The 23,309-nt window shown below is 41.4% G+C and overlaps 1 protein-coding gene and 1 pseudogene across 3 annotated transcripts in view; one reads left to right on the top strand and one right to left on the bottom strand.

Annotated features, from left to right (window-relative positions):
• Positions 1–9,082: 9,082 nt before the first annotated feature.
• On the bottom strand, positions 9,083–10,143 carry Hmgb1-ps5 (high-mobility group box 1, pseudogene 5; annotated as a pseudogene).
• Positions 10,144–11,247: 1,104 nt separating this feature from the next.
• The window catches only part of Exoc4 (exocyst complex component 4), a 776,646-nt gene continuing 764,584 nt past the window's right edge, over positions 11,248–23,309 (top strand). For 2 of the 3 annotated variants that reach the window (XM_039106944.2, XM_039106942.2), the window contains exon 1: positions 11,248–11,404. In XM_039106944.2, coding sequence (XP_038962872.1) covers positions 11,319–11,404 — 86 coding nt within the window. In that variant the 5' untranslated portion in view covers positions 11,248–11,318. 3 annotated transcript variants of the gene reach the window in all.

A 23,309-nucleotide genomic window follows, 5' to 3' on the forward strand; every position in this document is an offset into this window, starting at 1 on the left:
TATACCACAATTACACCAAACAGACCACTACTGTGTCAAACGCTGCTAAGAATATTTATGTCCATGCTGTGTTTGAACATTTAATTCTCTTGGGTATTATTTGTGAGTGAAACCACTATTTCCACATTGAATGAAACATTTCATATTCTCAGCAACTTTGTTCAGATTTGTTTATGTATTTGCCAGCATTTATTTTCCCTTTTTGATCTGGGTGGAGTGATACATGCCCTTAATCTCAGCACTTTGAAGGCACAGGCAGGTGGAACTCTGAGTTAGAGGCCAGTTAGGGTGAAAAGAAAGAACCGATCTCTTAAACTGGGTCTCTGTCTTCCACATGTGCTTCCCCCAACTAAACATGTAACTTAATGTAAAAAAATTTAAATCAGGAAAAATATATAGTTGTCTCAGTGAATGTGAAGTAGCAGCTTATTTTTGAAGCCTTTAAAAATATCATATATGTATATGTGTGTGTGTGTGTGTGTGTGTATGTGTCTGTGGTGTGTAATAAAGTCCTATTTTTTTAAGGACTTATTTAACTTATATGTATACACTGTAGTATTCATGCACACCAGAAGAGGGCATCAGATCTCATTACAGATGGTTGTGAGTCATCATGTAGGTGCTAGGAATTGAACCCTGGAACTCTGGAAGATCAGTCGTTTTTATGTTTGGCATGAGGTAGCTGTCCATTTTATTTTATTTTTTTCATGTTTATATGAGAGCTTTATTTTCATTTGTTGAAAAAACTATTCTCTCTTCATATTTCAAATATAATATTCAAAATATCATTTTGAGCAGTATTGGCATCCTTGTCAAAAAACTAACTGATCATGGCTGGAGAGGGAGCTCAGTGGTTAGGAGCACTTGCTGCTTTTGCAGAGAACCTGGGGTTGTTTCCTAGTACCTCCGTGGCTCCTTACAACCATCAGAACCTCCAGTTCCAGGTCATCTGATGTAATCTTCTGGCTTCTACAAGCACTAGGGCACACACATCTATGCACATACATGCATGCAGGCAAACACTTTTGCATATAAAATTAAAAAGGATAAACCTTAAAAAGCAAAAGCCAGCAGCTCACAGACATGTGGGGTTATCTCTGTATTCTCACAAGCATTCCGTTTATGTGTTTGTCCTTATTAAGCTAGGACTTCTCCCTTTGATTACTCCCACGTGTTAGCATGGTTTTAAACCAGAAAATGCAAATCCTCTGTATTTATTCTCTGTGTTTTGTGTCTGTGTGTATGAAGTCCCAGAGCTCAACCATAGTTGTTTACCTCAGTTGTTATCTACAGGTGCTCTCACTGAACTGGTGAGAGGACCAAATAATCTCCATTTTAGGACCAGGTCTGATTTCAAAAGTAAAGTCATCCCTTCCAGTAACTGACCATTAAAACCCTCCTAAGTCATCAGTTCCCAGGAACTAGGCCAGAAGTCACCAGCTCCAGGACCCAGGGCATAAAATCCCCATCCAAAACCAGCCTGGAGACAACCAGAAGGATGGGGCAATATCCTATTTCAGGATGGCCATGGGTGCCAGGCACCCTTATATAGTTTGGGTATCTCGTCCTGTTGCTAAACATTCATGACACAGGAATGCATTCTACTGACTACCTGGAGACAAGCCTATCAGAAACCGGCCCTTGTAACATTCCCAGCACCCACCAATGAAGTTTTAGATTATATAACCCTAGCGGAAATTCCCCTAGTTCCCTATAAAAAGGCCTTTGTCTGGGGCTGTTGCCATTTTTGTAAATGGCCGACCTGGCATGCAGGCTTCTTGCTTTCAAGAAATAAAAGCACTCTTTCCAATTGCATATGTGAGTGATGGTCTCTGTGAGGTGCTTTCAGACTTAGCACATGGAGCTTGCCAATTCGGCTAGGCTGGCTGGTCAGCGAACAGCAGGCATCTTCCTGTCTCTGCTTCCTTGGTGCTGAGGTTATCAGTTTATTTCACTCTTCCTGGTGTTTTACCTGGCTTCTGGAACCTTATACTTTTGTAGTAAGTGCTTTATTTACTGAGGCATTTCCTCATCCTCCACATTTCTTTTTTTCTTTTCCAAGTTTGTTTACACTGTTCAGGGACTTCTGTTTCCATATGGGTCTTGGAATTAACAATTCCATTCCCGAAAGGTTTTGTCATCGTAGCTGCATCTGCTTCTCATCTATGATTTTTCATGTACTTTATTTTGTTTTCCAGCAATATTCTGTAGTTTTCCAAATGCAAATATTTGATTTTCCTGTTCAAATTCATTCTGTGTTTTATTATTTTTGCTTCTGTTGAGTTGCGATTATTTGATTTTTTTTCTTTCCTTTTTCTTTTCTTTTCTTCCTTCTTTCCTCCCCACACCCACCAAGGTCTTTCTTTTTTTTTTTTTTTTTATTAACTTGAGTATTTCTTATATACATTTCGAGTGTTATTCCCTTTCCTGGTTTCCGGGCAAACATCCCCCTTCCCCCTCCCCTTCCTTATGGGTGTTCCCCTCCCAACCCTCCCCCCATTGCCGCCCTCCCCCCATAGACTAGTTCACTGTGGGTTCAGTCTTAGCAGGACCCAGGGCTTCCCCTTCCACTGGTGCTCTTACTAGGATATTCATTGCTACCTATGGGGTCAGAGTCCAGGGTCAGTCCATGTATAGTCTTTAGGTAGTGGCTTAGTCCCTGGAAGCTCTGGTTGCTTGGCATTGTTGTACTTTTGGGGTCTCGAGCCCCTTCAAGCTCTTCCAGTTCTTTCTCTGATTCCTTCAATAGGGGACCTATTCTCAGTTCAGTGGTTTGCTGCTGGCATTCGCCTCTATATTTGCTGTATTCTGGCTGTGTCTCTCAGGAGCGATCTACATCCGGCTCCTGTCGGTATGCACTTCTTTGCTTCATCCATCTTGTCTAATTGGGTGGCTGTATATGTATGGGCCACATGTGGGGCAGGCTCTGAATGGGTGTTCCTTCAGTCTCTGTTTTAATCTTTGCCTCTCCCTTCCCTGCCAAGGGTATTCTTTTTCCTCATTTAAAGAAGGAGTGAAGCATTCACATTTTGATCATCTGTCTTGAGTTTCGTTTGTTCTAGGGATCTAGGGTAATTCAAGCATTTGGGCTAATAGGCACTTATCAATGAGTGCATACCATGTATGTCTTTCTGTGATTGGGTTAGCTCACTCAGGATGATATTTTCCAGTTCCAACCATTTGCCTACGAATTTCATAAAGTCGTTGTTTTTGATAGCTGAGTAATATTCCATTGTGTAGATGTACCACATTTTCTGTATCCATTCCTCTGTTGAAGGGCATCTGGGTTCTTTCCAGCTTCTGGCTATTATAAATAAGGCTGCGATGAACATAGTGGAGCACGTGTCTCTTTTATATGTTGAGGCATCTTTTGGGTATATGCCCAAGAGAGGTATAGCTGGATCATCAGGCAGTTCAATGTCCAATTTTCTGAGGAACCTCCAGACTGATTTCCAGAATGGTTTTACCAGTCTGCAATCCCACCAACAATGGAGGAGTGTTCCTCTTTCTCCACATCCTGGCCAGCATCTGCTGTCACCTGAGTTTTTGATCTTAGCCAATCGCACTGGTGTGAGGTGAAATCTCAGGGTTGTTTTGATTTGCATTTCCCTTATGACTAAAGATGTTGAACATTTCTTTAGGTGTTTCTCAGCCATTCGGCATTCCTCAGCTGTGAATTCTTTGTTTAGCTCTGAACCCCATTTTTTTTTTTCGGAGCTGGGACCGTGAACCCCATTTTTTAATAGGGTTATTTGTTTCCCTGCGGTCTAACTTCTTGAGTTCTTTGTATATTTTGGAAATAAGGCCTCTATCTGTTGTAGGATTGGTAAAGATCTTTTCCCAATCTGTTGGTTGCCGTTTTGTCCTAACCACAGTGTCCTTTGCCTTACAGAAGCTTTGCAGTTTTATGAGATCCCATTTGTCGATTCTTGATCTTAGAGCATAAGCCATTGGTGTTTTGTTCAGGAAATTTTTTCCAGTGCCCATGTGTTCCAGATGCTTCCCTAGTTTTTCTTCTATTAGTTTGAGTGTATCTGGTTTGATGTGGAGGTCCTTGATCCACTTGGACTTAAGCTTTGTACAGGGTGATAAGGATGGATCGATCTGCATTCTTCTACATGTTGCCCTCCAGTTGAACCAGCACCATTTGCTGAAAATACTATCTTTTTTCCATTGGATGGTTTTGGCTCCTTTGTCAAAAATCAAGTGACCATAGGTGTGTGGGTTCATTTCTGGGTCTTCAATTCTATTCCATTGGTCTATCTGTCTGTCTCTGTACCAATACCATGCAGTTTTTATCACTATTGCTCTGTAATACTGCTTGAGTTCAGGGATAGTGATTCCCCCTGAAGTCCTTTTATTGTTGAGGATAGCTTTAGCTATCCTGGGTTTTTTGTTATTCCAGATGAATTTGCAAATTGTTCTGTCTAACTCTTTGAAGAATTGGATTGGTATTTTGATGGGGATTGCATTGAATCTGTAGATTGCTTTTGGTAAAATGGCCATTTTTACCATATTAATCCTGCCAATCCATGAGCATGGGAGATCTTTCCATCTTCTGAGGTCTTCTTCAATTTCTTTCCTCAGTGTCTTGAAGTTCTTATTGTACAGATCTTTTACTTGCTTGGTTAAAGTCACACCGAGGTACTTTATATTATTTGGGTCTATTATGAAGGGTGTCGTTTCCCTAATTTCTTTCTCGGCTTGTTTCTCTTTTGTATAGAGGAAGGCAACTGATTTATTTGAGTTAATTTTATACCCAGCCACTTTGCTGAAGTTGTTTATCAGCTTTAGTAGTTCTCTGGTGGAACTTTTGGGATCACTTAAATATACTATCATGTCATCTGCAAATAGTGATATTTTGACCTCTTCTTTTCCGATCTGTATCCCTTTGATCTCCTTTTGTTGTCTGATTGCTCTGGCTAGAACTTCAAGAACTATATTGAATAAGTAGGGAGAGAGTGGGCAGCCTTGTCTAGTCCCTGATTTTAGTGGGATTGCTTCAAGTTTCTCTCCATTTAGTTTAATGTTAGCAACTGGTTTGCTGTATATGGCTTTTACTATGTTTAGGTATGGGCCTTGAATTCCTATTCTTTCCAGGACTTTTATCATGAAGGGGTGTTGAATTTTGTCAAATGCTTTCTCAGCATCTAATGAAATGATCATGTGGTTCTGTTCTTTCAGTTTGTTTATATAATGGATCACGTTGATGGTTTTCCGTATATTAAACCATCCCTGCATGCCTGGGATGAAGCCTACTTGATCATGGTGGATGATTGTTTTGATGTGCTCTTGAATTCGGTTTGCCAGAATTTTATTGAGTATTTTTGAGTCGATATTCATAAGGGAAATTGGTCTGAAGTTCTCTTTCTTTGTTGTGTCTTTGTGTGGTTTAGGTATAAGAGTAATTGTGGCTTCGTAGAAGGAATTCGGTAGGGCTCCATCTGTTTCAATTTTGTGGAATAGTTTGGATAATATTGGTATGAGGTCTTCTATGAAGGTTTGATAGAATTCTGTACTAAACCCGTCTGGACCTGGGCTCTTTTTGGTTGGGAGACCTTTAATGACTGCTTCTATTTCCTTAGGAGTTATGGGGTTGTTTAACTGGTTTATCTGTTCCTGATATAACTTCGATACCTGGTATCTGTCTAGGAAATTGTCCATTTCCTGAAGATTTTCAAATTTTGTTGAATATAGGTTTTTATAGTAAGATCTGATGATTTTTTGAATTTCCTCCGAATCTGTAGTTATGTCTCCCTTTTCATTTCTGATTTTGTTAATTTGGACACACTCTCTGTGTCCTCTCGTTAGTCTGTCTAAGGGTTTATCTATCTTGTTGATTTTCTCAAAGAACCAACTTTTGGTTCTGTTGATTCTTTCTATGGTCCTTTTTGTTTCTACTTGGTTGATTTCAGCTCTGAGTTTGATTATTTCCTGCCTTCTACTCCTCCTGGGTGTATTTGCTTCTTTTTGTTCTAGAGCTTTTAGGTGTGCTGTCAAGCTGCTGACATATGCTCTTTCCTGTTTCTTTCTGCAGGCACTCAGCGCTATGAGTTTTCCTCTTAGCACAGCTTTCATTGTGTCCCATAAGTTTGAGTATGTTGTATCTTCATTTTCATTAAATTCTAAAAAGTTTTTAATTTCTTTCTTTATTTCTTCCTTGACCAGGTTATCATTGAGTAGAGCATTGTTCAATTTCCACGTATATGTGGGCATTCTTCCCTTATTGTTATTGAAGACCAGTTTTAGGCCGTGGTGGTCCGATAGCACGCATGGGATTATTTCTATCTTTCTGTACCTGTTGAGGCCCGTTTTTTGACCAATTATATGGTCAATTTTGGAGAAAGTACCATGAGGAGCTGAGAAGAAGGTATATCCTTTTGCTTTAGGATAGAATGTTCTATAAATATCCGTTAAGTCCATTTGGCTCATGACTTCTCTTAGTCTGTCTACATCTCTGTTTAATTTCTGTTTCCATGATCTGTCCATTGATGAGAGTGGGGTGTTGAAATCTCCCACTATTATTGTGTGAGGTGCAATGTGTGTTTTGAGCTTTAGTAAGGTTTCTTTTACATATGTAGGTGCCCTTGTATTTGGGGCATAGATATTTAGGATTGAGAGTTCATCTTGGTGGATTTTTCCTTTGATGAATATGAAGTGTCCTTCCTTATCTTTTTTGATGACTTTTAGTTGGAAATTGATTTTATTTGATATTAGAATGGCTACTCCAGCTTGCTTCTTCTGACCATTTTCTTGGAAAATTGTTTTCCAGCCTTTCACTCTGAGGTAGTGTCTTTCTTTGTCTCTGAGGTGTGTTTCCTGTAGGCAGCAGAATGCAGGGTCCTCGTTGCGTATCCAGTTTGTTAATCTATGTCTTTTTATTGGGGAGTTGAGGCCATTGATATTGAGAGATATTAAGGAATAGTGATTATTGCTTCCCGTTATATTCATATTTGATGTGAGGTTATGTTTGTGTGCTTTCATTCTCTTTGTTTTGTTGCCAAGACGATTAGTTTCTTGCTTCTTCTAGGGTATAGCTTGCCTCCTTATGTTGGGCTTTACCATTTATTATCCTTTGTAGTGCTGGATTTGTAGAAAGATATTGTGTAAATTTGGTTTTGTCATGGAATATCTTGGTTTCTCCATCAATGTTAATTGAGAGTTTTGCTGGATACAGTAATCTGGGCTGGCATTTGTGTTCTCTTAGGGTCTGTATAACATCAGTCCAGGATCTTCTGGCCTTCATAGTTTCTGGCGAGAAGTCTGGTGTGATTCTGATAGGTCTCCCTTTATATGTTACTTGACCTTTTTCCCTTACTGCTTTTAATATTCTTTCTTTATTTTGTGCGTTTGGTGTTTTGACAATTATGTGACGGGAGGTGTTTCTTTTCTGGTCCAATCTATTTGGAGTTCTGTAGGCTTCCTGTATGTCTATGGGTATCTCTTTTTTTAGGTTAGGGAAGTTTTCTACTATGATTTTGTTGAAGATATTTACTGGTCCTTTGAGCTGGGAGTCTTCACTCTCTTCTATACCTATTATCCTTAGGTTTGATCTTCTCATTGAGTCCTGGATTTCCTGTATGTTTTGGACCAGTAGCTTTTTCCGCTTTACATTATCTTTGACAGTTGAGTCAATGATTTCTATGGAATCTTCTGCTCCTGAGATTCTCTCTTCCATCTCTTGTATTCTGTTGGTGAAGCTTGTATCTACAGCTCCTTGTCTCTTTTTTTGGTTTTCTATATCCAGGGTTGTTTCCATGTGTTCTTTCTTGATTGCTTCTATTTCCATTTTTAATTCCTTCAACTGTTTGATTGTGTTTTCCTGGAATTCTTTCAGGGATTTTTGCGATTCCTCTCTGTAGGCTTTTACTTGTTTATTAATGTTTTCCTGTGCTTCCCTAAGTGTGTTCAGGTCTTTCCTGAAGTCCTCCAGCATCATGATCAAATATGATTTTGAAACTAGATCTTGCTTTTCTGGTGTGTTTGGATATTCCATGTTTGTTTTGGTGGGAGAATTGGGCTCCGATGATGGCATGTAGTCTTGGTTTCTGTTGCTTGGGTTCCTGCGCTTGCCTCTCGCCATCAGATTATCTCCAGTGTTACTTTGTTCTGCTATTTCTGACAGTGGCTAGACTGTCCTATAAGCCTGTGTGTCAGGAGTGCTGTATACCTGTTTTCCTCTCTTTCAGTCAGTTATGGGGACAGAGTGTTCTGCTTTCGGGCGTGTAGTTTTTCCTCTCTACAGGTCTTCAGCTGTTCCTGTGGGCCTGTGTCTTGAGTTCACCAGGCAGCTTTCTTGCAGCAGAAAATTTGGTCTTACCTGTAGTCCCGAGGCTCAGGTTTGCTCGTGGGGTGCTGTCCAGGGGCTCTCTGCAGCGGCAGCAACCAGAAAGACCTGTGCCGCCCCTTCCGGGAGCTTCAGTGCACCAGGGTTCCAGATGGTCTTTGGCTTTTTCCTCTGGCGTCCGAGATGTGTGTGCAGGGAGCAGTCTCTTCTGGTTTCCCAGGCCTGTCTGCCTCTCTGAAGGTTTAGCTCTCCCTCCCACGGGATTTGGGTGCAGAGAACTGTTTATCCGGTCTGTTTCCTTCAGGGTCCGGCGGTGTCTCCGGCAGGGGTCCTGCCGCTCCTGGGCCCTCCCCCACGGGAGCCCAGAGGCCTTATACAGTTTCCTCTTGGGCCAGGGATGTGGGCAGGGGTGAGCAGTGTTGGTGGTCTCTTCCGCTCTGCAGCCTCAGGAGTGCCCACCTGACTAGGCGGTTGGGTCTCTCTCTCACCGGGTCTGGGAGCAGAGAGCTGCTGCGGGCCGGGATCCACCAAGGTCTTTCTACATAGTCCTGGATGTTCTGGAAGTCTTGTTTACACAGGCTGACCTCAAACTCATAGACATACACCAGCACCTACCTTCTAAGTGCTGGGATTACAGGTGTGTGCTGCCATGCCCGTCTAGGTTCATTTCTTTTTCAAGACTGCTCTTTTTTTTTTTTAATAAAAAAAATTGTATTTACTTAGAAGCATTCAGAATATCAACAAAACAGCCGCTTTTTTTTTTTTTCAATTACAGAGTGGTATTCAGTTAACAGAACAACCTTCCTATAAGCTGCATCAGAGACAACTGAAGATGGAAAAAAAACCCAAAAGAAAACCAAAAGAAAAACAACAACAGAACAGAAACCAAAAACCAAACTACTGTCCCCATATATAACTAATTTGTGCTGTGCACCAACAAGAACCATGCCAATTTACCACCCCCAGACTGTACCAGGCAAGGTTAGTGGCTATTGAAAATACCACAGGAGAGGGCTAGCTAAAGACACATTCAGTAGTGTGTTAACTATACAAAAAACAAAACAAAACAAAACAAAAAAACAAAAAAACTGTACAGTTTAAAACCAAGTCTTACACAGCCTTACGTTTCAATTTTTTTTCTTTAAAAGGAGTGAGTTGTGTACAGGGGGGTTAAATGCTTTATAGACAAGAAAAAAAAAAACTGCGCTAGAACCAACTTATTCATCATCATCTTCTTCATCATCTTCATTTTCCTCTTCTTCATCCTCTTCCTTGTCCTTTTCATCCTCCTCATCGTCTTCCTCTTCCTTCTTTTTCTTGCTCCTCTCAGCCTTGACCACCCCCTTTTTCGCTGCATCAGGTTTTCCTTTAGCTGTGTAGGCAGCTGTATCCTTCTCATACTTCTCCTTCAGCTTGGCGGCCATCTTCCCATAGGGCTGCTTGTCATCCGCAGCAGTGTTGTTCCACATCTCTCCTCGTTTCTTTGCAACATCACCAATGGATAAGCCAGGATGCTCGCCTTTGATTTTTGGGTGTTACTCAGCACAGAACAAGAAGGCCAAAGGAGGCCTCTGGGGGCATTGGGGTCCTTGAACTTCTCTTTGGTCTCCCCTTTGTGGGATGTAGGTTTTCATTTCTCTTTCATAACGAGCCTTGTCAGCCTTTGCCATATCTTCAAATTTCCCCTTCTCTTTAGCAGACATGATCTTCCACTTCTCTGAGCCCTTCTTGGAGAACTCTGAGAAGTTGACAGAAGCATCCGGGTGCTTCTTCTTGTGCTCCTCCCAGCAGGTTTGGACAAAGAATGCATGTGAGGACATTTTGCCTCTCGGCTTCTTAGGATCTCCTTTGCCCATGTTTAGTTGATTTTCCTCTGCGAGGCACAGAGTCGCCCAGTGCCCGTCCGGCTCTCGCTTGTCCCGGCGCTATCTCTATGGAGCTCGATGTACTGTAATGGCCGTGAGAGCAGGAGCCAGATGCCAAGACTGCTCTTTTTTATTGTATAGGAATATCTCTGAATTTTCACTGTTCACTTTGTATCCTGTGACATTGCTGAATTTTTTTATACTAGCTTTAGTAGTGTTTTGTTTATGTTCTTTTTAATACGTTGAATAAAATTGTATTGTCTATAAATATAGATGGTTTTGTTCCTATCTTTGGAAATTAGATGCTTTTCTCCTTTTTCTTGCTCTGGCTATGATTCTCAGAGTTTTATCGAGTAGATACAGTGGAAATGGACAACCTTGTCTTGTTCCTAATCTGAGAAACTTATTTTTCGTTATTATATATACTGTTAATTTGTTTTTTAAATTCCATTATATTTATGCAGTTTCCTTCTTTTTTGGACTCTTTTGACTGCTTTTATTTTAAAAGTATCGTTGAATTTCTACAAAAGGTTTTCCTGTATCAGTTGAAACAGGTCTATGGTTCTCAGCCTATGGGTTTGAATCCTTTGTGGTTGCATATCAGATATACTGCAAAAGTGAACTTATACATAAGACGAATATAGAAACATTCAGACTCAGAAAATACCAAAGGAAAAAAAAAATCTCTGTGCCTGTACACTTTTGCATTTGGTTGATTTAAAAATAGTATTTGAAGTTAATAGTTTTGCACACACAAGCATTCTTTTGGGGCCTTCGTTCAAATAGAACAATCTGCATATCCACTTTGATATCATCACTACACTAAATTAAAGCGTGTAGAATTATAAAGTGGAGTAAACTGAAAAACAACTTAAGGTCTGAAGAGATCTAAAGAGATAGCAAGGAGTCTTGATGAAGTTGCCATTCGTTTGTCGTCCAGGCATGCCCAGGACCCGTAGAAGAACTACGTTTCCCAGGGTGCATAGAGAGGACAGGCGCCTCAGCCTCCAGCTGAGCATCAGTCCCGCCTCCCAACTCCAGTGATTGGGCTTTTCACTTCCGCGCCTGTGCGCTTCTCTTCTGCCATTGGTGGATGTTCCGGGTCAGCCGCGGCGTTTACACTTTCCCGGTCCTGTCAAGCACCTGGCTCTCGCTCCCGTACCAAGATGGCGGCAGAAGCAGCTGGTGGGAAATACAGGAGCACAGTCAGCAAAAGCAAAGACCCCTCGGGGCTGCTCATCTCGGTGATCAGGTGAGGGAGGCAGGAGGCCGGGTGAAATCAGGGCAGCTGCTTGCCCTCCGCTGTGGAAGGAAGAGGCAGCGGCTGGGTCCCGCCCGCCGGCCCTTCCCTTCCTTTTGGCCTCCCCAGCCCCTCCCCAGGGCCTGCTGCCCCCCGCCGGGCAGTGCCCCAAGACTCCCAGTTTCTCTGGGGCCGGGGTTAAGGGGAGGACACCCTACCTCCCGAGCCTTTTCCTCAGGGCATGACTCTTACTTGGGTTCCCTGTCCTAAAAGCTGGCTTGCTTGGGTTCGGGGAGAATCCAGGCTCAGGTATATTCATTCATTCCTACAACAGGTTCTGGTTGACCCAGGTGCTGTGTGCACTCCTGAAGGCCAGCGGTGGCCTGGGCTTTTGGGTGGCCAGGCCCAAGTTTCCTGTCAGGAGTTGCAGAGTGTCCAACTCTGGACACTTTCCACCACCTGTGAATAGTCACAGCTTCAGATTTTGTGTGAGTTGTTAGCATTGGCTATTGAAGTGACCCTTCCTTCTTTCCTTTATTTATTTATTTATCTCTCTTTATTTTATCACATTCTTATTCAAGTCTCTTACTTAAAACCATAACAAAACAGAACTTAAAATTGCCCTCCACATTACTTTTTTCCTAAACTATTAGGGTGAGAGTGGAGGTGGGAGTGGGCGAGTGGTGGACTGTTTACTGGTCTTTTTTTTTTTTTTTTTTTAAATGTTTGAAACGTTAAACAAATTTAGACCAGCCTGAATAAAATGCATTATGACACATTTATACGTTGTTGTCATTTGAATTTCACCCCATAAATTTTTCTAAAACAAACACTCCTTGCTTCTCTGTTCCTCGACTTTTCCTTCACTTTGATTTGAGGGTCCCTGGAATTGTCCTGATGATCTTATTAGAACTCAGGGTCCTCCAGAATCTGGTAGGTATTAAGCCCTTGGAAGAATGGGTAAATCAAACTTCAAAAGGTTTTAAAAGTTTACTATTTAATTGATTGAAAAAGACCCATCCATGGGTTTTATGCCTGATAGTTTAAGAGAATGGTCTTTATTATCAGTTTTATTTTAGAAATGAAAGAATAGAACTGTCTGTGAACATGACACACTCTGTAGGCCCTGAAGAGAAAACACTCGTGTGTAACTGCAGGCAAATATTCTTAATTTAACAATATACAGTTCATATTTACCCCCACGCTATTAAAACCTCAGTTGGAGCATTTGTAATAGTGTCTTAATTTTCTCTGGCGTTCTAATATGAGCGTTTGCGGTCCTTTTCTGAACTTGTTTTGTTTCCTGCCTGATAGTCAACACTCCATTATACAGTACATAAGTATGTAGTGTGGTGTCTGGCATTTACTTAGGACATATTTGTTGAATGAAGGAATGAACTCTCTGAGTTATGCAAAGACAAGATATATACTACCCTTGAGGAGAGTATGAATTTGATGGAATATTACTGAGATTCAGAATTCATGGAAGGAGTGGTCACTTGCATGAAGTGGAGTGAGTTAGAGTAACAACTGTAAACAAATGTCCCATCCTCTTCCTTGTGCTTCTGAATCTTTAGGCTTTAGATGTCAGATTTCTTAGTGGAAGTTAGATTTAGCCTCAACATGTGATAGTTAAAAATTGAAAGATGAGATCTTTTATTTTGTTGCTCCTTTTTAACTGTAATTTTACTACTGTTATGAATCGTAATGTACATACTTGATATTTGACCTGAAAGGGGTCAAGACATACACCACAGGCTGAGAACCACTGAGTATGGCCTCAAGTAGCCCAGTCTGGCTTCAAACTCATTGTGTAGATAAGAGTGACTGTGAACTCTTGCTTCCACCTCCCAAGTCCTGGACCACAGGTGTCCATCACCACACCTGACCTTATTTGGTTGTCCACCTCTCATACTTGTCTGCATCACCTCAGTATGATTTTGGCACAGGCACCTTTTTACTGTGACTTTTGTTGTGAATTACTGCTTTAATTTAGATTCCTAATCTAGATCATGAATGACATGTTCCCTTTATTGTGTTTCTTACAGTTACGCTATTAAGGTATGTCCAGACCTATCATTCTAGGCAAGTTTAATAAAGATTGGGCTTCATGCTTACATACCAACACAAGACTAGATGCTTTTGCTGCTGAAGTATTGCTGTTTGTATTTGAACATTTCTTTTTATACAGCTTTGGAATGAGGGATGATGTTGGCAGTCTCTTTTGGTGTTTTCTTCCTGATTCTCTTTTGTGCTTCATCCAGTGGGTTAAATTACATGAAGTGGGTGAGAGGAGAAGGGTAGCATGACTTTGAGACTTCTGTTGGGACTTTTGGTGGGAGGCTGCCTTGACCGGCAGACAGGAGGGGACCTGTGTGTTTCTCATTAGTAACTGTGTGTCCTTCTGAAGTTTGTGCTCCTCAGGTCTATTGGGCTCGTGCCCTCCATGCTGCTTCTCTTACACAGCACAGCCTTTATTCTCAGGCCCTCCCATGGACTTTCGTTACCTCCCTCTGTCCTTAACTCTTCTCAGATTCTCTCAGAAGACTAGCCCTTTTCTGGTTGCTTTGGCAGCAAGCCTCACAAAGGAAAACCCATTTTAGGTTTGTGTTTATAAAGTCCGAGTATTCCTGAAAGGGTACTTGGCGCATGCTAGCTCTTTCTTATTGCCCTAGACCTGTTATTTTTGTCACAAAATAGGTTAGATAGAATCCACTGTCTTTTAAACAGTTTGGTTGGTTCACCTTTACGTCTTTATGTCACTGAGTTTTTCTTCTGGTTTTTGGATGTTTAAAAATTTCTTTCAGTTCTCTTCCAATGTATAAAAATACCATTTCTATACCAGGCTTTATGTTGTAACAATTTATATTGCATCCATCCGTCCATCCGTCTGTCTGTCTGTCTGAGATAAGATCTATAGCTTTGGCTGGCTTGGACTTGCTCTGTACACCAGGCTGGCCTTGAAGGCAAAGATGTCTTTGCTCTGCCTTCTAAGTGCTGGGAGTAAAGATGTGAGCCACCACACTTGGCTAAAATGTTATTTTTCATAGTTTGAAGAGAAGAACTTTATTGTTGTTGTTGTTTTATAAAAAGATAAGAGAGAAGCCAGGGATATGTTTGGTGGAGGCTTGGTAGTTGTGTGGGGGAAAGAGGGGCCTCTGCAGGCAAGAGCAAGAGGAGAAGAGAAGAGAGCAAGAGAGTGAGGAGGGGGCAAGCAGCCCCTTTTATAGTGAGTTATGCACACCTGACTGTTGTCTGGTTACTGTGGGGCGGAGCCTAGACTAAATGCCGACCGTCGTAGACACTTACTAGGACCGGATTAAACTCCAGATAAGGTCTAATGTAAGGACAGAGCTAGTACACACAAAGGAAATGCCCCAGTCTCATTGCCATTTACTCCTTTTGTTTGTATGTGGATTTTGAGATAGGCTTGCATATAGCCCTCCCTGGCCTCAAACTTGTTTTCTAGGCACGGATAATCTAGAACATCTGATTATTCTGCTTCCACCTCCTGATGCTGATGCTGGGCGTACAGGCTTCGCCCACCACAGCCAGTTCTCATTCCTAGAGTACTAACTAGATAATGACTTAGTGTTTTGCTAGTATCAGAGTCTGCCACTGAAAATTTAAAATAAAAAAATTAGAAATACAGTAAAGTTGCATTCTTATAAAGGGAACTTTGAGATATCTAAATTAAAAATTTAATTACTTAAAAATCCTGAGTAAACATATTTCAGGCCAGTCAGGTGTGTAATGGTTCACTGTTGTGTCTATGTAGAAGTCTCAGATCTGTGAGGAAGGCTTTTGGTGAGAAGAGGTAGTGCTTGTGATCTGGTCCTTTGGAGACTGCCACTAATTGTAGATTGAAGTCACCACTGGCCCTTTACAGCAGAAATAACTGGGTAGACTGCCCTGTTTGGATGTTTTACACACACACACACACACACACACACACACACACACACACACAAAACTCTTCCACACACCATATCTTCCTTCTTTCCTATTGATTACTCTACCTCAGCCTTTTGTTTGGTGTGAAGCTGAAGTTGTGAAAGGAGCAAGACGGCATTGCGGAGATGTTATTTTATTTTTGTGAGTTCTTGTCAGATTTTTAATTGGGGAATGTGTCTACCACTTACTGTTAGGTGATTTGCTTTCCAATTAAGCATTGACTCTCCCTTCTTTGTATGTCAGCCTGCAAATAGCCAGTTTAATTGGAGAGACAAACTCTGGGTGTGACTTGTGGAGAACTTATTGAAACCTTGGAGCACAGCCTTTGCAGACAGGCTGGTCGCAGATGTCAAGGAGGTTTGAATGCAGTTGAAAGCTCACATTTTCATCAACTTTTATCTCTTCACAGAAGTTGGAATTTCAGAAATATAGAAAATCCTTTATTGTATGCTCCTATTAAATTCCTTCCTTCCTCTGCAGAGGATATTTTGGTCAGCCCATAGTTAATTCAAAGTAAGATTTGTTGAGAGGACCAGGCTTTGATGTGGACTTTGAATAGAGACCTTTGAGATTTGTGACAGTTTGTGGAAGGAAGAGCTTGGTCACTCTGCCTTTAGCTGGGCCCCAAGAGCTGTGTTAGGCATGGATACTTCTGGTCTCCTCTCTTCATCTGAGCCTAACTCAAAGTAGTCTTTAGGTTTCTCAGTCTTTGTTTCTCTCAGCCCTGTTCCCCTCCATGATGCATTGCTATTTGTAAATCACTATCAGAATAAAGAGTGTCAGGACTGTTGATCAACCCTGTCGGTAGAGTACTTGCCTAGCACAAAGCCCTGGGTTTGATCCCCAGCCTAAACTGGGTGTGGTGGTGCATGAGAGCCTGGCCAGAAACAGAACAAACCCTTTGAGGGGGTCCTGGGACCGCTGGTAATTGCGTTTACAGAAATGAGAAGAAAATGTTCCAATTTCTGGTTATACATGCAGAGTTAGTATCTTGGGGAACTAAGTCTTGGTTTCTAGCTTCAGGACTCATTGTTAATGTTGGAACTTTTTGAAAGCTTTGAGGCATGTAGTTTTATTACTGGGTAATACCATCAAGTTGTTCAACCCATGCCTTTATAGATATGTCTGGTCACATCCTTTACTGAGAGGGTGTGGTTAGGGTAGCTAAGAAAAATGTACTAGCCCGTAATCTCTGAATCACTTCCTCAGCCTCCCACCGCCCCAGTCTTACTTCTCCACTTATGAAATGGGATGGTGACGATCTGGTGTGGTTGGGGACATGAAATGAGACGAGGCATAGAAAGGCCTTGCATAGTTTGAAGCACAGAGTCAAATGCTACTGCTTTATTTCTAGTGTCTGTAGTATCTTTGGTTAGAAACTTGAGTTTTACTAAATCTAAGAGTACCTGCCTGGTATTCTTCAGGTCATGGGTCCAATCTATTGTACAACAGACAGACAGATGGACAGATGGACAGACAGACAAATTCAAAGCTGGAGGCCAAAACCAGGGCCCTGTGCTCGTTAAACTGAGCTAAATTCCCAACCCCTATTTTGCATCTCATTAAACCTTTACTTCTGTAACAGTTCGTTAGGACTCTGAAACACTCCTTGAAGCGTGTTACAGTTCTTTAAAGCTGTAGCTCTTTTGCCACCTGCAGCAGTGTTGGTCTGGTGTTTAATGTGGCCATTCTGGGCAGCTCAGGCTTCAGAGTCTTTTATTACTGGTCTGATCTTGGAGGCTGTTGGTAGTGGGGAATTCTGCCTTTTGTTGGAGACATCTCAGAGTCTGCTGCTGCTTACAGTTCGTTAACTGGTTTACTGCTATGCAATGAGTTAGGACCTTGATCCTTAGAGCGAGTAGAAGCCAGTCCTTTATCTGCTAGGAATTCAGCCTTGAAGACACTGAGAACTCACAATTTGACACAAAGTAATAAAAGAATGCTTCTGTGTTACCTTTGGTAGTGTCGATAAAAACAATTATGCATTTCAAGATTTTTATGAGAATTTTTTTCTGAATTTGCTACTAGAAGCCCTTTCAAAAAGCAAGATCATAAATTATTTATGAATCCAAAAGATATTGTTTGTTTTTCATTTAAAACAATGCTGTTCACACACACACACACACACACACACACACACACACACATACACACACCATTAAACAAAATACCTCTTTAAAGTTTAAATAAGAATTGCTGCTAAGATGACCATTTGTATAATGAAATACACACCAATACAAATCATGCCTGGGATTTTGCTAATGTAGTTGGGGAAGAGGATTGGAGCCAGTCAGGGATAGATGAAGCCATATGGAATGTGGCACTATTTGTTGAAGGTGGAATTTTTTGACAAGTCTTTTAAATTTAAATTTTGCTATCAGAAATTTTGACCAATTTAAAAATATGGTAAAAAAATCCATAAAAGTGTATTTGTCAAGGCTGGAGGCAGAGTGTTTACTTAGCAGATTAATTAATCACAGAAATACTGTATAATATTCTTTTTTCCCATTTTTAATTAATTTTTTATTGGATATTTTATATATTTACATTTCAAATGTTAATACCCTTTCCCCCACTCTTCCATCCCTCTTCCTTCTCCCCCTGCTTTTATGAAGTTGCTTCCACTCCCGCCCACCCACTCCCACCTCAACGCCCTGGCATTCCCCTACACTGGGGAAATGAGCCTTCATAGGACCAAGGGCTTCTCCTCCTATTGATACCAGACAATGCCATCCTCTGCTACATATGCTGCTGGAGCCATGGGTCCCTCTATGTGTACTCTTTGGTTGGTGGTTTAGTCCCTGAGAGCTCTGGGGAGTGTCTGGTTGGTTGATATTGTTGTTCTTCCTATAGGGTTGTAAGCTCCTTCAGCTCTTCAGTCCTTTCTCTAACTCCTCCATTGGGGTCCCCTGCTCAGTCCGATGGTTAGCTGCAACCATCCTCATCTGTATCAATAGGGCTCTGGCAGATCCTCTCAGGAGACATCCATATCTAGCTCCAGTCAACAAGCACTTCTTGGCCTCAGCAATAGTGACTGGGTTTGATGTCTGCATATGGGATGGATCCCCAGGTGGGGCAGTCTCTGGATGACCTTTCCTTCAGTCCCTGCTTCACTCTTTGTCCCTGTATTTCCTCCTGTGAGTATTTTGTTCCCTCTTTTTAAGAAGGACTGAAGCACTGTATGATACTCTTTAGATCAGTGGTCCTCAACCTGTGGGCCATGACTTGGGTTGGACCATCCTTTCACAGGGGTCATATGTCAGATTTCCTTCACCTCATATTTACATTATGATTCATTACAGTAGTAAATTAGAGTTATGAAGTATCAGTGAAATAATTTTATGGTTGGTGATCCTCACAGCATGAGAGCTGTATTAAAGGGTTGCAGTTTTAGGATGGTGGGAACCAGTGCTTTAGATCTTGTCATTTCTCCATGACACCTGTGTTCTAAAGCCTCATGGATCTTTGCATTTAAGAAGCCTATTGCCAATTTCCATTATGTATTTCTCTATATAATATCTGTCAGAAGTATAAAATATCTCTTGTGAGGAACTCACCAAGAAGTGAGGCTGTCTGTGGACAATGCTTTCTGAGGATACTAGACTTTATAAGGAAGTGAGACAGAGATAGATTTTTTTTAAAAGATTTATTTATTTATTATATATAAGTACACTGTAGCTGTCTTCAGACACACCAGAAGAGGGCATCAGATCTCATTACAGATGGTTGTGAGCCATCATGGGGTTGCTGGGATTTGAACTCAGGACCTCTGGAAAAGCAGTCAGCGCTCTTAACCGCTGAGCCATCTCTCCAGCCCAAGAGATAGATTTTTAAGTTGACTTTGTCAGCTGTAAACTGAGTTTTATGCTTGAGTCGAGTGATTTTACTTAATTTTCAATAATGGCCTTTTTTGTTGCCTAAGCAATTTATAGCGTTTGGTCTCCAGTACTGTTGTGTATGAGTTAATTGCACTATTGAAGCACCATACACACACATGCTGGTGTAGTAATTGGCTCTAAGTGCTGTCTACAGCCAGACACTAGTGAGTTTTCAAATGACTTTAAAGCAGACATTGTTTCCTGTCACTTGAGGCTTTACAAGTCTCTCTGCATTGTTAAGGGATGTTCATATGCACGAGAAAACTTTTTCAGAGGGACTTGTCGTTGTGAATTGCTATCAGTTGGGATGGGATTATCCTCTGTTTCAAAGGCTCTAATGAATCATAATTAAGAAACAAGACATCACAGTGTATAATTGAATAGAATAAAATCCGATTTGAAAGTGAGGTGTTGATTTGCTTCTGCTTTGAATCAAATCTATCTTGTGTGATTATGTAGTGATACACATCTCTAGCATTTATTTAATGTGTGGTCCTTTATTCAATCTCAGATTCATGATGAGGGCCTCTCATTTTGATAACACCCTGGAATAAGTTACAGATGATTCGCTATCAGTGTGTCCTGCTTTGCATAATCAGTGTGGAACTCTGACTGAGCCGTGTAGTGTGTGTTTGTATCCTTCAGTCTCTTCTCCATGGCTTTGAGTTTCTTTCTACTCATGCCTAGAGCTGTCTTTACTTCCCTGCTGGACGTAGGTGTATTTTGCCGTCAGCTATGTATGAGATGAACTGGGTTCTTTTTTGGAAAGAGGGTGTGACTCCAGTATCCAGCAAGTGTTGGGTAGAACTGATATGTAACAGCAGTGTGGGAAGAAGCATGATTGATGCTGGAAGAGTCACATCAGCTCTGGACACTTTTCCCCTTGTGTTGGGATCGCTAACAAAAAGAGACATTTTCTTCTGAAAAGACAGTTAATGGAACACTCAGTTTTCACTTTCTGGAGTCAGGCTGGGACACTAGTCCACCTCAAGTTCAGTTCTTGTTTTGTACTCTTGTGTTGGAGAGAAGGTATCTGTGGTGGCGGGGTTGAGGTTCTGGATGATAAGAAGCTCAGGAACTTTGCAGCATCTGGTTAGTCTCTTAGGCCCACCTGGAGTACTTCTCAGAAAGGGGGTGGCCGAGGCACTTGATTCCTGTTGTAGATGGTGCTCTGTTGGTTGCTGATTAGTGATTTTTGGATATGTGAAGGTGTACTTGTAATTAGTTTTTCTTAGTTGCATAAGAGGATTTTCATTAGTTGTTTTCTTTGTTTGTATTATTTCTGGAAGAGAGTTCAGTGGGGCCTTAATGGACAGGTAAAGCCCATTATCAGCTTTCAGAAAATATGGCTCAGTTCTGTTCGTTCTGTACGGTGACCAAGATTTAGGTGTTTACCTTTATCTCTTGTAACAAGTGTGTTAGCCATCTATGGCTGTATTAAGCAGCCAATTCTTCATGCAGATTTGCCAAGAATGTGTGTTGTTTAGGCTGATTGATAACATTGCCTTGGGAGTTTAACCAACCAAGTTGAGCCTGGTGGTACATATCCTCAGTTTGTGGATTTGGCAGGTAGAGATTGAGATCACAAATTCTCTGTGTAAGGAAACCCAACCCTCCAAACCCCAGATAAACTAACAGCAACAGAGAGAGGGTAAAGGAGAATATAACTAATAAAAACTGTAATAATATTGCCTGCACTTCCTGAGACAGCAGCTATCACAAAACACCTATGACTGGATGGCTAAACACTAGAGATGTATTTTCTCACTCTTTTGGATACTAAAAGTCCAAGGTCAAAGCACCATCAGAATGGGTTGTTGGTGCCTCCTTACTCTGTTCCTCTGAGAGCCTTTCTTCTGGTTGTGTGCACAGGATTCCTTCCTGTCTCTTGCTTTTCTCATGAGAATAGCATTCCTATCAGTGAGGCTTCCCTGACTTGCTGAACTTCACCACCTCCTCTGTTTTCTTTCTCTAAACACAGTAGAATAGAGTACTGTGATGGTATTATAAAAAGAAAAAAAAAAGCCTTTTTGTGGGGCACTCAGATCAGTTTATAAGTAAGCGAGGTCCTTTTCTCACCTTGTTAAAATGCTGTAAGCTTCCCGAATGGGAGTCTGTCATCTGCAGACAGGTAACCTGGAAGTGCAGGCAGGAGAGATTGCCGGTGCATTCAGCACTGCCTATCACACTGACTCGTGATATTAGCTATTGCATTAACGCTTAATACCTACATGTGTGCTCTACGCTCTGCAGAGAGCTGCTAGCCAGTGGCTCGAGCTGTCAAAAGATTTGCTGAGAGGAGGAAACTAGTGGAGCATGACTTACCCAGTTCTATACATTTTCTAAATTTTATTCCTAGATTAGAATGGAAAAATAAGTCATTGGAAAGTTGAATACTCCGATTATATCTGTTGCCTTTCAGAGTATGGAGGCCTGAATTTAGTTTTTTTGTTTTTGTTTTAATTATGCTCCTGAAGAGGTGTTAATGTAAAATTTGTTACCTTACTTTCAGAAGATTGTTGAGGGTATCTTTCATTATATTGTAAAATGTTTCCCAGATGGTTTTAAATGAAAAGTTGGCTTGCCTAATGGAGTCTTAGAACTTTTTGCCTTGGCTGCTTGGAAGCTCAAATTTAGATTAGGAACTCATTTACTATGAACGCAGTGTGACCATGTGGCTTCCTTATATTTTACATTTATAGAATGATGAGCTGTATATTTTACTGTAGTCTTAGAGAAAACATCTCTGATTCTTGGTGTTTTGAAAGAGATAAGATATGATTAAAAGGAAACCATTATAAATGTAGTTACTGGCTGATAAGTTATCACCCCTAAGTAGTGGCTTCAGTGATACCCAGAGAAAAGCTGGCAGAACTGTGTCTGGTCTGATTACTGACCTCACTGTTGTCACTTCCACATTAGCAGTTGGTAGCCACCATGATTGCAGTGGGATCCTCCCCATGGCAGTTAGAATTTGTTTCCCTTTGTGGCCTGGCACCTTCCCTCCCTAGGACAGCTTTCTCACAGAGGATGTCTTCATGACGGATCTGTTCACATGATACCATTGTGCCCTTGCTGCTTTGAGTGTGGGAGGCATTATGTTTCTGCTGTACCTCAGCTTCTGCCTCTGCTTGCTTCACTTGCTTACCTACCTACTTTATGGTCTGCCTCTCCAAGCTGACATGTTAACTTCTTGAGGAAGGGCTGGTTAGTTACTACTGCTGTTTGTCTAGCCACTTAGTCTGCCTGGTAAGTGACCTGCTTAGAAAACGCTGTTGAATGAGTCAGTGAACTGACAGGGCCGTCGTAACTGTAACTGCTGCTTTCCTTCCTGGGGACTCATAAGAATGTATGACTTCCAGTGAGGCCATTCCACTGCAGTTGTCTCGGTCAGGGAGCTGTCCTGCATGACCTTCTACATTCTGCATCTTGCTGTTGCTCATTCTGTAGCTTTTACTAAACATTTAATGTGCCAGGCACTGTGAGAATGCAGAGGAAAGGTCTGATCCGAGTTCATAACAGAGTCATAGGAACTGGAACTCAGAGCTTGAGGGGCTTTGAGCTGATGGTATTGGGAATCATAGATAATTTATTTTGCTTCTATAATGTGAGTCAGCATTCCATCTTTCTCCCCACACTTCTTCAGTCCTTAAAACATCCTAGAGAGGCAGGAGTTCTATTCTCTAGCCTGTTTTACAAGGAAAAACATACTGGAGAGACTGAGGTACTCACTAGGATTGCAGAATTCTGTTTGTTTCTGTTTACTAAGAATTTCTTTTTCCAAGCCAGAGTCTTACTGTGTAGCCCAGGCTGACCCCAAAGTCATGATCCTCCTGTTTTATTCTCTAAGTGTCTGAGATTATAGGGTGATGCCACTTTTCCCCACTGCAAATCCCTATTTAAGTCTTTGGTTTTACTTTTGAGAACTGTTTGATTTTGCTTGCTTTATTTTTTGAGACAGTCTCTTATAGCCTAGGTTGACCACAGATTCACTTTTAGCTAAGGCTGGCTTCAACTCCTGAGCCTCCTGCCGCTACCACCCTAAAGCAGTGAGGTTACTATAACTAACTCGGTTTATAAACTCA

The sequence above is a fragment of the Rattus norvegicus genome, chromosome 4, assembly GCF_036323735.1.
Source record: "Rattus norvegicus strain BN/NHsdMcwi chromosome 4, GRCr8, whole genome shotgun sequence".
Classification (NCBI taxonomy): Eukaryota; Metazoa; Chordata; class Mammalia; order Rodentia; family Muridae; genus Rattus; species Rattus norvegicus.